The sequence below is a fragment of the Charadrius vociferus genome, unplaced genomic scaffold, assembly GCF_000708025.1.
Source record: "Charadrius vociferus isolate BGI_N301 unplaced genomic scaffold, ASM70802v2 scaffold14, whole genome shotgun sequence".
Taxonomy (NCBI): Eukaryota; Metazoa; Chordata; class Aves; order Charadriiformes; family Charadriidae; genus Charadrius; species Charadrius vociferus.
Window position 1 is genome coordinate 8,212,691 of NW_009648876.1, and position 17,268 is coordinate 8,229,958.

Here is a 17,268-nt window from a genome sequence, read left to right on the forward strand (position 1 = left end):
AGGTCTTGTAGTTTTTGAGTTAATGCTTCGCACAGCTGGTAGTGCAGGTCAGCTGGTAGGTCATTAGTGGGAGGGAGAGGCGGATCCGAAGGAAATTACCCTAAGGATCTCTTATACCGAACTTTTGTATTTAGTCCATGAATGCTAAGTATGAGTAAATATATAAATCTTAATGCAATGTTTCCTTGAAGAGAGGGATTATGGTTTGTCTTTTTGAACTTCTGAAGCAAATTTTTAATTGATACTACATTTCTTCTCTTCACTGCCATAAGGTTTTGGCTGAGTGATGCCCTGAGACACATCATTGTTTGCATTGTTAAATCACCTGTTGTTCCTCTGCAAACAGTGTGTTGTGCAGAATTCAGAAAATACATGTCTGCATAGTATTTCAGGGCATGATCAAGCTTTGTATCTTTAATTGTAAACTTTAATGAATTTCCAGTTCAACATTCATCTTCTCTTCAGTACCTAGAAACTCCTCACCCCTTTGAAAATGACAGTAAATTTGCATGCAAGCTTGTTTGCTTAATTGCTATTTGACTCATCTATCTGGGTGCTAAGCTTTAGGTTCACACAGCTTAGTCTTCCAAACCAATTTCTAGAATTAATTTAAATATTTAATGTCAAAACCCTAGGACGAAAGAGAGAAAAATGTTTTGTATGCTTATTGATCGCCTGTTTCAGTACAACATCTGATAGAGAAGTTTTCCAATGTGATACAAGCAGAACTCAAACAGGATTCCTTCTGAAGAGGAGACTGATTCACTGTGCATGCAGTAAGTTCTATAGGTACCAGGACTATTTTAGAAGTACCTAAAGTAAGTTTTCCACAGCACTTGATTCTTCACAGTTTCAAGTGAGGTGCTGAGAGTTGAATCAGATTTCAGTTTGCTTACCTGTTGGATAAAATGTCTCTGATTTTCTTGAAAATTAAAAAAAAAAAATCCATCTGTGTTTCATATTAAAAGGTAGTTTTCTTAGGCAACTTTCTAAGAAACCTTTCTGCAAAAATACTTTGTTATTTTGGATACCTGGATGAGTTTGCATAAAAATTCTTTTGATAGGTGACAAACAAGATTTTTGTGTTTCATATTTATGTTTAATGGGGAGTCTGAAATGGTTAGTACGTCTGACCTGTGTGTTCGTTTCCCTCCTTGCTTTTACCCACTTGCCACTTCTTGAATGTTCACGGTTGCAACTTTGTGGTTGATTATTTCTGTATTAGCAAGTAGTGTGAACAAATACGAGTAGATCTGGAGTACGAAGTAGTTCTCCGCATCTGACATCTGCATTAATGTGTTTCAGGGGGAGGAGGGTGTTGCATTTTTTTGATTTGAGTTTTTTTGGTTGGTTGGTTTTTTCTTTGGACTAGCTGTCGTCAAGTCCTATGAAATGAATACTCATTTTGTTCAGAATGCACTAGGTGTGTTCCTGGAGTGCATCTTTGAGTTTGCTTTAATCAAAAAAGGGATCCATTTCATGCTCTCAGGTCGCAGTCCATGTAGAAAATCTCAGCATAAGAAGCAGAGACAGGTGAGAGAAATGACAAATTGCACCCCCCATGCACAGCAGTGTGCAAATTGTGTTTCTTCAGTGAAAATTTCTGAGACTTATTGAGAACTTTAGAGAAAAGTTCAAAGCTTCATTATTTTTAAGTACAGAAATGGAAAAAATCCATTTAATCCAAGAAAATATTTTAAAAATTAGTTACATAAAGCTCTGCTAGTGTATTGTATGAAAGTAAGGATAAAGATGAGATGACTTCAAGAAGGAGAATTAGATTTATAAAAAAAAAATAAAAGAAATAGGTAAAGGGAAGTAAAAGCTATCAGTGTTCTTGGAGAAAGTATTCCAGTACGTTCATATTCAGCCTTTTTAGTTTGAAAATTACTAGACTACTTTATATGCAGACTTTTCTGGTGAAGGTTTTCGACCTGTCTACAAGACATAAATGAACTTGTTTCCTGCAAGGAGAAATAGGTTTCAAACTAGTAGCATTGATCACAAATAAAATGACACACAGGGTATAAAGTTCGGATTTAATTGGGCAGTGGAGTACCTTCAAAGAATAGCAGCCAAACTATATTGCTGATAGTGCCATTACCACAACATCCGTAGTTGACTAAGAATATTGTGGGACATGGAGCTAAGAAGAATTAATAGACCTAATTTTTGTTGACATTTTTTCCCCCAGAGTCCCTAAAGTGAAATATTGACCTATCTTCTAGCATTGCAATGCCCTCCACAGTCATCCGTGTGATTCAACATGTGTGTTAAGCTGTAAAGACAGGTGGTGAGTAAGGAAGTTTAGGTCTGGCAGAAACAGAGGATGTAAGGAAAAATTATTGTAATGATGATAAGCTGATTACTCGTTTTCAACAGAATGGTGGATGATTGTGGCCAGGGGAGGTTTAGATTGGATATTAGGAAAAATTTATTCACAGAAAGGGTTATCAAACATTGGAACAGGCTGCCCAGGGAAGTGGTGGAATCGCCATCCCTGGAGGGATTTAAAAGACAGGTAGGCATGGGACTTAGGGACATGGTTTAGTGATGGTTTTGGCAGTGTTAGGTTGATGGATGGACTCGATGATCTCAAAGGACCCTTCCAACCTAGACGATTCTATCATTCTATTCAATTTCTTTCTAGATTTTTAATTGCTCTTCAATGAACACCTAACAATTTTGCCTCTTGCTTTGTTCTGGACATCGTGACTTTTTTTGGGTTGTGATGCCATTAATCAATTTCTGGAAGTCTCAGGCTTGTTGAAGTTATTTTACATATTCTGGTCTAAAATGTGTAGTGGCCCTGGCCAAAAAAAAAAAAAAAGTGGTACAAGGAAATCTATCAATATTCTTTTTATGAAAGAAAGATAACAGTAGCATTAACTTATCTATGTCTCGTTCACCAAGTATGCCTACATTTGTTTGTTGTATGGCTTTACTGGTTCGTGCTTCAGATGGTGAGTATCTAGGATTTATCCTCTTGTCCATGTTCTGTTTATTCACTGTTAATTATTTTTCAAGCTGAGTTGCTTGAGAACAAGAAAAATTTAGCTTCCGTTACCCTCTATTGCAAATGAAGGACAGGCTTTCCTATTGCGTGTGATCTGCGTGTGATTGTAAGATGCTGTTGTCAGGGAACTTGTTAATGCTTTCTCAAGTTAGTGTTTCGTTGTCATTCTTTCCAGTAGTGTTTTTAAAGTATTTACTGTTGCATATGCTGTGGGTATACACAAAGTCAGCACGAAATATCATATTCTGATTTATAGTTTACTTTTGTATTGAAAATACTTCTTTAAATGACACAATTCAAATATGTAGAAATATGTAAAGGCCCTTAAGAAGCTGTGATTGTGTAAAAGGTATTATACGTTTAACTAAAAAAAATTAACTGTGGATGAAGAACAGTATTAAATCATAAAAGGATGACAACTTTTTGCAATTTTGGAGTTATCAGAAATACAGAATACAAGTGGCTAACTACAGGATATTTTATTGGTGTAACGTACTGATGCAGGGTAATTGGCAGTAATGCTTCTGCATGTATACTTTATATTGTTGATAACATAGAATTGATACTATCTTTTAAGAGGGGAGGGATTTTTAATATTACCTCTAGCTAATGAATTAGCATCTGTAAACATGTAAATCTGTTAACCAAAGTTCTGCTGCAGTTACTGGTCATCTTTCAGTTATGCTGAGTTGCTTATTTCTGAATTAGCTGTAACACCTTTCTCTACTATCTGCAGAAGTATTACCAAAACATAAACAATTTTTTGGGATGCAAAACATTTTTTGGGGGATAAACTCCAAGAAACAGAGTAAAGCTCTGTATTAGGAAAACAGCTCTGAGCACTTTGCTCCTAGTTGTCTCATGAGGTGACTTGTCACCAACAGGTAAGATTTCCTTCCAAGTCATGTTGTAATCATGACAAGGAATTTCATACCTCAGACAGATATTGTATTACAGGCCCTAGCAATATTAGGAAACAGTAGATTTCACCTTTTTTGTCTGAAAGAGCTCCGCTGGGTTGCGTTTAGCACAGGAGTGAACCCCAGCCCTCTCTGTGAGTTTACCTCCTTCATCTTCTGTAGCTTTGGGACAAAGTGTTCTTTCTCAATCTGCAAGCATTTTTTCAGCCTCATTGCTTGAGGTCCCGTCCACAATCAAAATGTTAGGACTGTAACTGAATCTCAGTCTGCAAAACTAGTCTTGAAACGCTCACTGTGAAAATGAAAGCAACCAGTGCCAGCCTCCCAGAAGAAACAACAAAATCCTTGTTAATCCCTTGTGCTAAAGAGTCATATCAGCCTGCTTTCTACTGTAGCGCTAGCCAGCAGCTGTGTGTCTCGTTATATGTTCTCTTTATGTCATGTGTGTTGTCTTCGATGGTATCCAGACACTTCTCAGCAGTAGTCATGCATTTACCCGTTTTGTTTGTTTTGGCAGGCAGGCCCATCACTTTGCTTTCAGAAGTTGTCATAACATTCTTCTATCTTTGTGTTTTTCTTAATTTTTTTCTGCTTAGGGTGTCCTACCCTCTACATGAGGGATGGAATTGCCAGGAAGCTTTGAGCTGGATGAGAGCAATGTTGGTAATAGCACATGTCAAAGGCAGCTGATTTTAGGTTTAAGCATTTCTGCCTTTCAGTAACATATCTGAAAGCTCTTAGGTGGCTGTTAATTCAAAGCTGCATGGTCAATCCTCTTGAGAAGTGCACATCTATTTGGGCAGCTAGTCACATTGATCCCTGTAAAACACTTCAGTGAAGCTAAAACTGTATAGTGTTACAGAGGTAAAATCTTCAGATTCAACCACTATTTAATATTTGAAAAGTCTTACTCATCTGCCAAAATCATACAGACATTTCTCAGTATTACTGAAGCTGAGCTATATGTAATTTCTAAATCTGCTGTTTTGTTTTAGTTTTGCAGAGCTTTTATTTACTTTCTTAAACATTTTTCTGTGGGGTCTTTTTCTTCTGTGTATGATTCATTTTAAGCTTCTGCAAAGGTGATTAATTTCTTGATTTTTAAAAAATATTTTTATTCCACTGTTCAGTGCATTTGATCAAATTTAAAAAGATGTCTGAAATACAAATTTTATATATTTGCTGTTACCTAGATCTCTGTAGTGGTGAGAAAGAAACTGATTTCATAATAATATTTGAAAATTTATAATTAGTTACTCTGTTTTCACACTTAGACTGTTAAAGCACAGGTATTAATATTGCTTTCAGATAGTTGTGATGTTTAGTATCAAAGTTTCCTAAAAAAGCGTGTTGCTTCCATGGAGAAAGAGTAAATACTACTGATTCGGGTCATTTATTCAAAAAGTATTTCTTGTCCCTCACATAACTGCAGAGCTTTGTGTTTTCACCTACCTAGTTAGCTGGTTTAGTTTGTTACAGTCTCTAGCTTAAAGTAGCTTTTACTACACATTAAAGAAGTCTTGGGAGAACACATTCCACAACAGAAAATTGAAGAACTGCCACTTAACCAATTGATGGCTCAGTTGAGAGTACAGTATCTATCAGGACAGACAGTGTGTACTACGAGCAACACCTGCAATCCCATGATTACAATATCTGAATAAAGAGATTAAAAAACTGTGGCATCTATACAGTGATACATGATACTGTTTTCTCGAATAATGTTATCATATTTTAAAATGGACCAGAAGTATTCCTGTCCTTTTGTGCAGTAAATGCCAACTTAACGTTTAGGCAATAGTCTTGTTTGCATATGGATTTTAAGAAAATCCATGGAAGATTATTTGAAAACCAGCTCATTAGAATGACAGATTGTTTACCAAATTTTGTTTTCTTGTCAGCTAATATTGGTTATGTTCAATTAAACAAGGTTACACTTTTTAAAAACATACCTCTGTCAGCAGCTGAGTGCCTTGCATATATCTGAGAATCAGATTCCTAATTTCTAGATCTAATTGGAAGATCACGCTGGGAATGTTTCTTTCTCAAATTTCTCCTTTTCATACACCTTCACCAGTTTATATAGCTGAAAACCCAGGTTTATCAGCCAACACTGTCTCCATTCTACTATATATATTTTTTGAGTACCAGCACTGCAGATTATTAACTGGGGGTGGGGGAAAGGCTTTAAACAAAACCAATTATCAGCTATCTGTCATGGTGTGTTGTGTCAGATGTTTGACAAGCTGTCTCTTGGCCACAGGCCATCTGGTTGTAATGGAACTGACTGCTCTTCTGAGGAGCCAGCAAAACACGTGGCCATGGAAAGCAATAGCTCCGTATCATTTGATCAAGTCAGTAAAGCAAAGGTTTTGGGTGTAGTAACCCCAGGTCTGACATGACCTTGTCAGTTGATAAAGCTTCTTAAACTTTCTGTGCTAATTTGTCATTCCATAAAACAAGGAAGTCCTATTTACTAACTTCATTTAAGTGTTGGAAAAAGTGATTAGTCAATGTTTATCAAGAGTTATAACATCACCAAACACTGTGTATAATTAGAGTTATTGAAATGAATCACATAATAGAGTGTTTATGGGAACAAGATGAAGCAAAAATGTAGACAAAAATGAGACAGTGCAGTGGAGTGGACCTCACACAGGCCAAAATGAGAATTGAGAATTAGACTATATGTACATTCTGCCATGCAAGAGAAAGGAGGAAAGATGCTACATTTAAGGAGGGAGAGACTAAAGAAATAAGAGAGGGAAGACTTGTGTTTCCTCCGTTCAACAATGAAGGAGGAGAAGTAAAACAAGAAAGTAAAATAGCTAGTAAAAATAAAGTTCATAGCTTTCTGAAATTTGTGTTCCTTCCTTTTATTAGGAATACCTAGTCTTTTATAGTCCTTTTATACTCTCCCTCATTAAACATATTCAAAAACTGTCTAGTCATGGTCCTGGGCAACTTGGCTTTAGGTGGCCCTGCTTGAGCAGGAGGATTGGGAAATATAACCTCCAGAGGTCCCTTCCAACCTCAGCCATTCTGTGATTCTGTGATTATATTTCCATCTTAGAAAGAACGTGTGTAGGTTCTACAAATCTGCAGGAATAAAATGTGATTGTTTTTTGAGCCCATGTGATGAAGAGGTGACTGGCTACTGAGATATCTGTCCCTGTCTAACTGAAGACAGAAAATCAGTGGTATATTAGGTTATCTGCATTTACCAAGTATTGTGACTGCAGTAGCCCATTTCATAATATTACAGCTCAGTGCACTAACGAATCGCACAGTAGTTAGCACTGGAGTTTAGAATGACCAAAGCTGACTTGCAAAATAGTGTGTAATGAGTATGTGGGAGTTGCATTGACTTGGAAAATAGATACTAAGACCTTCAGTAAAAGAAGATCGGAATAGCATTTTAATATTCAGCTGCTCTGACTGGCTGCTTTGGGACCTTTCTTGCAGTGCTACTTACTGCTTAACCAGGGTAGAAGTTATTTCAGGTAGTCAGTAGGGTCTATCAGTTCTGGCTCTCTTGTAAGTAGTATTCTAATACATGACCTGCTTTAATGGCAAATTTATTCCAAGACCTCTTCGGTGTTGTATAATTTTATTTTTTAAATGTTTTTAAAGATGTTGAGGTTAGTTACTCTGAATTATTTTCTGTGCAGAAGTTTATGCTCTGAAATCATCTCTTGAATCTGTATGCTGGAATTGCTGCCATGCATTGGAAGTAAAACTGATCCTAGTCTAAGTATTATTGTACTGACAGATCTTTACTTGGTGATTTAGAATTTAGCTAATAAAGATTTACTTTTTTTCTGTCATTGCTTTTAAAAGAGAATCTTGAATGGTCTTTCCCTCTTATGATACAATTTTAATTAGCATTTTCCATTTGCTGAATTATTTGGGAGTATTGGTAATTTCCTTTGCTTTTGACTATAACTGACATGCAAATTATATGAAATTCATTGTACTGTGCCAGTTTCTAGTGTTTCTACAACTCTGCAGCTCGTGTGTGAACAAGTGTACTAACCTTGCGTACTACTCATCAGCTTACATGCTTAGTTTATACATTACTTATTAGACTTACAGGCATGAAATTAAAAAATTGAATTAATAATGTGACTTCCATGTAAAACAGAAGTCACTTATTAATATATGGCAGGCAATTAGGGAAAAACACTCTTAGGTTAGTTGAACACATTTTTGCTTAATTTCAGACCCAGTACAGCCTCATGAATAAATGTTTGACTGATGATCTGTGAATCACCTATAGCTTGAGACCATCACGTTTTCCTTTCTCTTCTTCTCCTTGCACATTTTGTATAATGAGTGTCATTGATTAGGAAAGTCTGTGTGTGCTGAGCTCTTTGAGAAGTAGATCAAGCTTGTCTCGATCTTTGAAATGTCACCACTAAAAGGAAGTGTAAGAATATATAGAGAATGGGGTTGGGTGGGTGAGTATCATAGGGCTACCCAGTGCTGTTGAAAAGCTGCACATGAAAGGATTGTTAACATAAAGAGTGGAAACAGTTCAACTTTATTGTCTGACTTTTCTGAACATCTTTCTGTGCACTTACAGTTCCTTTAACTGTACAAATGAAAATAAATGAGAGCTTGCTTTGCTCCGTTTTGAAGTGTTCAGAAATAGAAGGGGAAAGGAAAGGTAGGAGGAAACCACCTCATGTATACAGCATATTATCTGCCTTAATGCTGCAGGTTCCAGCTGGCTTATAGTGACAAGGAAGACAAAAATGTTTTATTTGTATTTTGATGCATATCTTTTTATGGCTTCTTACAGAGCAAGACACCATTGCCCTGCTGCAAAAAAAAAGGTGTTTACATGTAAGCGTTTCTCTTACTAATAGAATATACGTTTTTAAAGATGCATATGTTTCTGAGGCCTAAGCTCTACAAAAGCACTTCTTTTTCTTGAAATCCCTGTAGTTCTAAGCTGTTGGGCATTGTACAAATAATCATTTAAACACATTTGTTGATGGTTTGCCAGAACTTTGAAGAAAGTCTTTTCTTTCAGAGGTTAGAAAGCCTTAATTCAAAATTATAATTTAATGGAAAAATCCTTGTAGTAATTATTATGTAGAAACTCATTTATTTCTTTATTTCTTTTAAAATTATTATTTTAGAAGAAAAAGGATAAAATCTATTTATATAAATATAAGTGCTTCCAAACATCTGCAGTTCAAAGTACATAATTCACAGTGACACCAAAGGTTGGTTTGTGTTTTGACTGGATGACTTTGGTATTATTTTTGTCTGCAAAGGAAAGAGTTGTGCAGCATCCAAGTGGCGCAAGATGTTTGCCTCTCCAGAAATCATGATGAATTTGGGACAAGGGGCAGACTGTTAAAAAAAAAAAATATATTGAGGGGAGGGGGAGAGAAGGGCTGTCAAACTGAGAACACTTGCATTCCATTCGGCATCTTTGAGCTGGGAGCTATTCTGAAGTGCAGATCATTATAAACAAAGTAAGAAAAGGCAAACAAACTAACAAAATAAGAGAAGAATCAGTTGAATTGGTTTTGTTTGTTTCACATGGTTGTTTATTGTATTCACATTTCCACAGGTGATGACTTAAAAAATATAACAGGTGAAAAAGTAGCCATGTTTTTCCATCTTGTTCATGTTTGGTGTCTAGAATAATTATTTGTACTTCAGTTGTTTATTGTGGTGAATATGTGGTAACTGATTTCAAAGTATACCTGCAATTTATCACTGCTGAAAATAATACTCTGTATAGCAGTAGGATCCTGGCATCCCATAAGCTCATCTTTTAATGGTATTTCTGCATTTTCCATCAAGATATGGTGTGTCATTTACTTTGCTGATGAGCATTTTGTTTAAAATGCATAAAGAAAAAAATGCATGTTGGAAAATAGTTCATCTGCCGTTCAGATGGACTCCTACTTTCCTATAATTTGGAGGACATAAACCATTTTCCCAGCTTATTTAGTAGCAACTAGGTTATTTTTATTTCTCGCTACTTCAGTAACTGAGATCCCAGTTCAGCAACGTCTTCATGCATAAGAGTTCACAGAATATGATAGAGTACTCACTGTTTAAAGTGAAGGCCCTGATATGCAATCAAGTAATTATGCACTGGCTGACCCATGGTAAGTGACTATGCACTCACTTTTGATTTTGGTCTGACTTCAATAAGAATATGTTACCTTAAATTTAATGACAGAATGAAGCTATTTGTGGGAGGCTGTGGTTATGTACAAGATCTATTATTAAACTCCAGAGACCGCATAAAACTGACTGGATGGGATCAGATCAGACCAAAGGTCCGCCTACCTCACCACACTGACCCCGCTCAGCCAATAGTCCAGGCTTCAGGTGGGGTTGAAGAGCACGGCAAGCACGTTGCGGTACCTCCATCTACGTACTGTGCCTTTTTTCAGCAGTCTCGTCCGTGAAGTACTGTGTGTTTATGCTAGTGTTGATTCATAAGATTATAAGCATTGCATGTTTTGACAAGGACTCTAGATGAACAAATATGTTTTCATAAAATACTACCTTTTGTTTGTACTAATTGGATGAGACAATCAAATGTAATTCAGAATTCAGGAAAGAACTTTCTGGAGAATTTGGCTTCATCTTAGTCCTAGTACATTTGTTTCGTTAGACTTTGACCCTCATATCTGTATTAACAGAGGCGAATCAATTCCCTTTTTTTTCCTAGCATATAAATGGCATAATGTGTTGACTCTTTTTTTTCCCTAGCATATTGCCATAAGTTCAGGAGGGGTTAGTTTGGATTCTTTTTAATGAAAGACGACGGAAAACATTGGATGCTATATAGTAATATTAAAAGCAAATATAGATGTAACAGGATTAAATAGCCACCAAGAGTGCATTTGTAGTAAGGAAGTGTTAAGGTTTTCTGTTATATTCAGCTTTAGCTGTTGCTTCCTCAGCTAAGGAGTGTCACAGTGCCCTTTCACTGGAACAAATCTACGCTGAAAGACAAAATTAGTAATGCACTTGATGTTACTATCTAGTTCAGTGAGGTGAGAGCCAGGGACCCTGGTGTAGCAAAACATTTATGTCTGTTTGAAAGCACGTGAACAGTCTGATTGACCTGAGTAGCGCAGTTAAATAAGCTTCTGCATGAGGCCTCGGGGAATAGGAGTTGTCTTCATATAAACAAACTGTGGGGGGACCAAATTGTTGGGGGCAGGGGTAGCTCTGCTGTTACTCTTTGCTGTATTCCATCTTTGCCCCTACTAATGTTATTTCTCCAGTGGCTTGCACATTTTTCTTTACTCTTGTGTAATGTCTGTACCTTTTGCTTTCAGAACACCTCACTGAAGAATCATGTTTAGTAACGATCAAAACTAACTAATCAATCTGTGTAGTCATGGCAGGCACCCTAACACTGGGTTAACGTGTTATAGGTACAAGTTGAAGAAGAAAACGCGGAAAAGCTGACAACGTGTTAAAGATGATTTGTTTATACAAGTGCTAAAGTTATGTTTGATATGTTAATGCAACCTCATTTTCTAGTAAAGGCCAAACACTATTAAGTGGTTATCTGCATTGATTTTTCAATCTTCTGAAATACTCCATTCATTCTAAACTGTCTTTGCTCCTTTTGTGTACCTGGAACTGGGACCATCTTTCAACAGTCTTTTGCTGGTCAAGCCTCAAGGACTTTACTCAGTGATATTCTCCTGGTCCACTTCTTGACCTCTCCACCAGGTCCCCTTTAGCAGGCACTCCTTTTTGCACTTTGTCTGGATTTTCCCTGTGGCATTCTTAACCCTCCCACCTGCATAGTGACTGAAAAGGGTCAGCACCTGCTGCAGGTTGGACCAGTGCCTCTCACAAACATTCTCATTCTGCTGAATCATGTTAGCTGAAGCTCGTTAAAAAAGGCTCACTGATAGCTTAATGGTTTAAATTAGAAGATGGGAGGGGAGAACAGGCATACTTGCTGTCTCTCCTTTCTTTTCTGCCTGAACTGCTTCTTATCCTTTTGGTACGTTACCTGCTTTGCTTTTCATTTTGTGTCTTAGCTGCTTGTGATGTGTCCTTTACTGAATAGGGGGGTATTTGTCTGGAAAGACTGGGTGCATTTAGAAAAGCACAGCCAGGTTGCACTGTGGAAGTATGGTTAAAACAAGATTGAGTGCTTGCTGCTGGGAATGGATGATGTTGCAGTGAAAACTGTACTGTTGGGCACTGATGGTTGCCCGAGGAACACTTGGAATAGACTTAAAGAGGTTCACTGTCTAACAAGTACGTTATCACCAGAATGAGGCTAGCTAAGGTAGGAGACTTTCTGAGGGAAATATAATTAGAGAGGACAAAAAACATGAGGGTTTGAAAGAAGAGAGGAAACCTTTTTCTGGTTGGGGCTTTTTTTTTTTTTTTGTGTGTGTGTGTTCAGTATTGCCCCTGGCTGCAGAACTCTGAATGGACGCAGTAGACCATGGGATGAAGCTAATTCTTGGTGGATTGTTTGTGTTAAACCTTTATAAAATGACATGTTACTGTTTGTGAGGCTTTGATATCCTTTACTTAGCAAAGTCCGATTAAGGCATATTCTCTTTGACATCCATCTACACTCCTCTCATCTTCCTTGATATACTCAAAGTACCTGAGGTAAAAAAGCCGTTTTCTCAACTAACAACCCGTCTTTCATAAGGTGTTAAAGTCACGGGAACTTTCTTTAAGTGCACAGTTACACCTCGGATCAGATGTTTAGGCAATCTGTGTTGCACAAAATATTTTGTCTCTGACTTTAGGAGGATTCTGTTTGAATGTTTCCCAAGTATGAATTTTCACAAGTTTGGGATAACAGGATTTAGACATTCTTATTTATAATGTTTAAAATGAAACACTTCCTTTAGCTTTCAGATTTCTTTAAAGGATACATCCAACATTTCCTTTTTGCCAGTACTGAATTGGACGATTTCTTCTCTTCACTGTGCTCCAAAAAGTATTTTTATATATGTTTTTAGAAGGAAATCCAGTTTCTTACTTGCAGCTGTTGGCATTTTAGAGCCCTGGCGTGAACCAATAAAAACACATGTTCTTTTAAAGAACATCTATTTTTACTGGACCTTGCTAACAACCAATGACACAGAATTCAAAAAATGTTGGCTCAAATGAAAAGAAGGGCTGCATTGTTTTAAATTCTATTTTTAAAACTTTTCTCTACAGCAAGGTTATACAGAAATTTCATACAGTCTTGTGAAAAAGAGTGCTTGCTTTTAGAATGCTATTTTAATGTTTTAAAATCGTTTAGGTATCAAAGCATTTTAGGCTATAAAATTTTAGTAAGACATACACAATGTTGCCATTTAAGAATATTACTATAATACACTCACAAACAGGATAATTAAAGATTTTACTTCCTAAACAGCTAGAAATAAATACGTTTTGATTGATAATTCAGAACAGCTTCTGTTAAAACATTGTTTCTAACATATTAAGACACTTATGTGCAAAGGTCAAATTAGATCACCATTTCATTCAGCGATACCCTCAAAATGTATTCAAGCAGCGTGCTGATTGAATATACCCAGGGTTGGTTGGTTGTTTTTTTCAGATATCAACATTTTTAGTGGAAATGAAATTAAAGATGAATTACAAAATGCGACCAAGATTGATGTAAATGTAGTCATGTCAAGGCTGACCTGATAGGGAAGTCCATTTTATGTTACTGGTGTTGCATCTTTATCGTACATGCTTTATATGCTGCATGATACTGGAGTCCCACTGCTGCTGTTTGTTTCGCTGTCCTGTCTTCACAGGAGTGGAGAGCAGAATAAGATTGCACCCATGCCCTTAGTTCTGCAACCTGCCCTATACATCAAGATCTTTTTCTATATGGTCCTTTAGCTAGGTTTTGCTCTTAGCATATTTTCACTTCTCTTTTGGAGTCAAGAGAATAGCATGAATATAAATTAATATTTTAAAGGTAATTTGAGATTTTGGTCTTTTTAGTAATCTTTACTGTAAGAAACCTGTGCTGTTGTCAAACTGGGAATTCCAAAGCGCTGTTTTGAAGAAGAGTGTTGGCAAAGCAGAAAAGTGATACTACGTGATGTAATGTGTAAAGTGTCATGATAATGCCTGTAGTAGTAGATTGATTTTATTTTTTTTAAATGGTGTTTAGATCATGTGTGGTAGAGAAAAAAGGCTGCTAGAGAAAAAACCTGCATAATCTGCAGTTAGTTCTTCAATAGTTTTATTAGTGCCTTCATGTCTGCGGACACATAATTTTCATGCTGGATATGGAAAAAGAATTACAGCTGTGATTCTGTGATTTGTGATATTTTTTTTTTTTGTATGTGTGAGATAGACATTAAATGTCTTAAGTCTCTTAAAATATTTGAAATCAAATGCATCTTAACATTTTTTCTGTATTTCCCTATTTTATGGGAAAGTGTCTTTTTCTTTCAATAAAAATGAACCTGTGCATTAAAGAACTTCGCAACAGACACTGAAAAAATGCACTAGGCCAGAGAGATTTGCTTCCTTTAACATAAGTAATCCTATTAGAAAGGAGCCCAGATTTCTAACAGCAGTAATCAAATACAACAACAGATATGTGAATTGAATTTTTTTTAATATTACTCCTGGACATCTACAACTATTTGGAACTTATTTAAATATAGGATTGGATCATTCTGTTTTGTATACTATGATGGATACCTGATGTGCAGTACATTGTTAAAGACTTATTTTGTATTAAGTGTATGTATTAGTCTGTCTTTTTAAATTTCTGTCTCAAGATCCTTCAGTAATCTTTATTTTACTTAGACCTTGGTTATAATTTTTGCAGTCCTACGGCTGGCTCTCTGTTCCACAGTTTTTCTTTTTTTTAGAGTTGACATAAGCCATGCTTCATTGTCCCACATACTGAATTGCTCAGGAATAGTATATAGAATTGTATACACTTGATGGGAAGCTCAGTTCTGTGTCTTCCACAGTTGCTAAGATAGCACGAGACTCATGTTTCTGGGTCTTTCATTTGAGACAGCAGTGCTTACATGGGTATTGTATCATCATTCCTTTTTTACTAGTGCTTTCAGAAAGCATCTATTAAGATACTTTTTCTTTTGTTCCACCAGAGTCTTTGGGTTTTGGTGGTGATATCCAGACTACTTGCTTGTAATATATTGTTTTAAAATATTCATGTTAATATTGTGTTTTTCCCTAGTTCTAACAGTTGTTCCCCTATATCTTCCTGGTCTGTTTTGCTTTGCCTTTTTTTTGTAAAACAGTTTGGGTTTTTTTTTTTTTTTTTTTAATAACACAATGAACTGTCTGCTGACAAGTAATTACTCTTTCAGACCTAGGTAACTGGGCAAGACCTCTTACGGTTACTGTAGAAAAAAAGAAATATATATAATTTAGCTCACAATTTGCAAATCTTTACTCTTTAAAATAGATGTTTGGCTGACAGCAGTAAGTATACATGTGCATGCACACAGTAGCAAGTGTTAAATTTTTCATTCTTTGTCATTAAGTTAAATATTTAAACAAAAAAAATCTTAAAGCTTCTTTTCTTTCAAGATGTGGTGTGTGTTTGGGATTTAGAGTAATCTCTTAGTGTGAAAGAGGCAAGTATAAAAATTACACGTATATTTTCTGATAAAAGGCTGGGTCCTAGATTTGGGAGGAGGGTCTTTAATTTGCTTGCTTTTCTAAAAGCACGTACTGCTTCCTTTATATCCACTTACTTCATATATAAAAGCCAAAGTCTGTCACTATATTGGCATAACTAGGAGCAGAATTTCAACCTGACACCTTTGTAATTTTTAAGACTTTAAAACATTCTGGAAAACGTCTCTATCTGATACTAAACTTAGGCTTTTTTTGGCATACAATTGGACCAGGAAGAAACTGAAATGATGCACGTTTAGAAAACGTAGCTCTAGTACTGATCTGAGATTGTAACTTGCTTTTGTCTGATGCTTCCTCTACTGCAGAAATAGTGATAGCGTTATTTACGTTAATTCATTTGGCTTGTTGAAAAAAATATGCCCACACTCCTCTACTTAATGGGATTCTTTCCTCGTTGCAGTGCAAACGGCTGGAGCAGGAGCTTCATCATCTGAAAGAGCAGAACCAGACTTCAGCAAACAACACGAGACATCTGACTGCTGAAAACAATCAAGAACGTGCTCTGAAGGTAAATCTCCATTTCTTCTTGCAGGCAAATTAAGGTTGTAAGCCCCTGGTGCCAGCTTTCTGGGCTGCATATATCAGTTGTGTACATTTCGGCAGAAGTGAGCTATGGTGTTTGCCAACAACCCCTTCTTTAAACACAGATACAGCACCCTTCTGTTATGGTTTTATTTTATTTTGTATATGAAAACAACAAGAAAAAAATAACATACCCTCCCACTTATTGGTCTGGTAATTAATGCTAAATTCTTGGGGTCTGTCCTTGCGATATTACGTTTTATAACGTGAAGAAAACTGCAACTATTTGACTCACAGTACCTTTGCAAAACTAATATTTTAAAGCATGGCTGTTTGATCTGCTCCCAGCAGTGTGTGCTATATTAATAACATTGTTGACCTATACTACTAGTGACCACATAGTTGATACTACTATTTGCAAAAGGGTAGCTAGTTGGAATTGGGAGGAGGAATAATAAGTCTTTTCAATAAGAATAAAAATGAGCAGACAGGCGGGAGAGGGTCAGAGAAAGGACAGCATAAAGTGACAGGTTATTGCTGCTTTGAGAAAGGGAAATTGTAACGTCAGTGGAATTGATAGCTACATAACCAGCAATCTCACTGCTAGCCAGAATAAGAGACTATGCCAGGTAAGATGTGCAAACATTGTGCGCACCTATTCAACCACTATATTCTTAAAAATCTTTTATGGGTAGTGGAGAGACCATATAAATACAGAAGTTACTCTGTTAATACTGTGTTGTCGTCTTAAAACTGTGTTTGATTTAGCCAGTAGGATCCAAACGTCTCTCATTTATAGGCAGATTTTCCTCTGCCTCCTTTTTCTTATTTTTTTTTTTATATTGGGGAAACACCATTATTCATGCAACAACTTGACGGATGCAAAGTATAGGAATTAAGGTAAATCCTTGTGTAGTTTGACATTTCTCAGTAAAAAAAAAAAAAGTATAACGGATAAACAGAGAGAGGCTGCATGCCACACAGTGTATGTTCCATGGGTTTATGATTGCCATCAGAATCTATGGTGAATATTACAAAATCAGGTGTGCGATACTGAAAGCAATCCATCCGTCAGATGACTAGAAATAGACATCGTAAGCATTCAGGGATGTTTCTGACCACAATAATGGTATTGTTTTGAGTCTG

At 36.4% G+C, this 17,268-nt stretch overlaps 1 protein-coding gene across 1 annotated transcript in view; it reads left to right on the plus strand.

The window, feature by feature from the left end:
* The window catches only part of MIPOL1 (mirror-image polydactyly 1), a 158,667-nt gene that overhangs the window by 45,431 nt on the left and 95,968 nt on the right, over positions 1-17,268 (plus strand). The window contains exon 9 of the mRNA XM_009887017.1: positions 16,001-16,108. Coding sequence (XP_009885319.1) covers positions 16,001-16,108 — 108 coding nt within the window. The remainder of the gene's footprint in view (positions 1-16,000; positions 16,109-17,268) is intronic.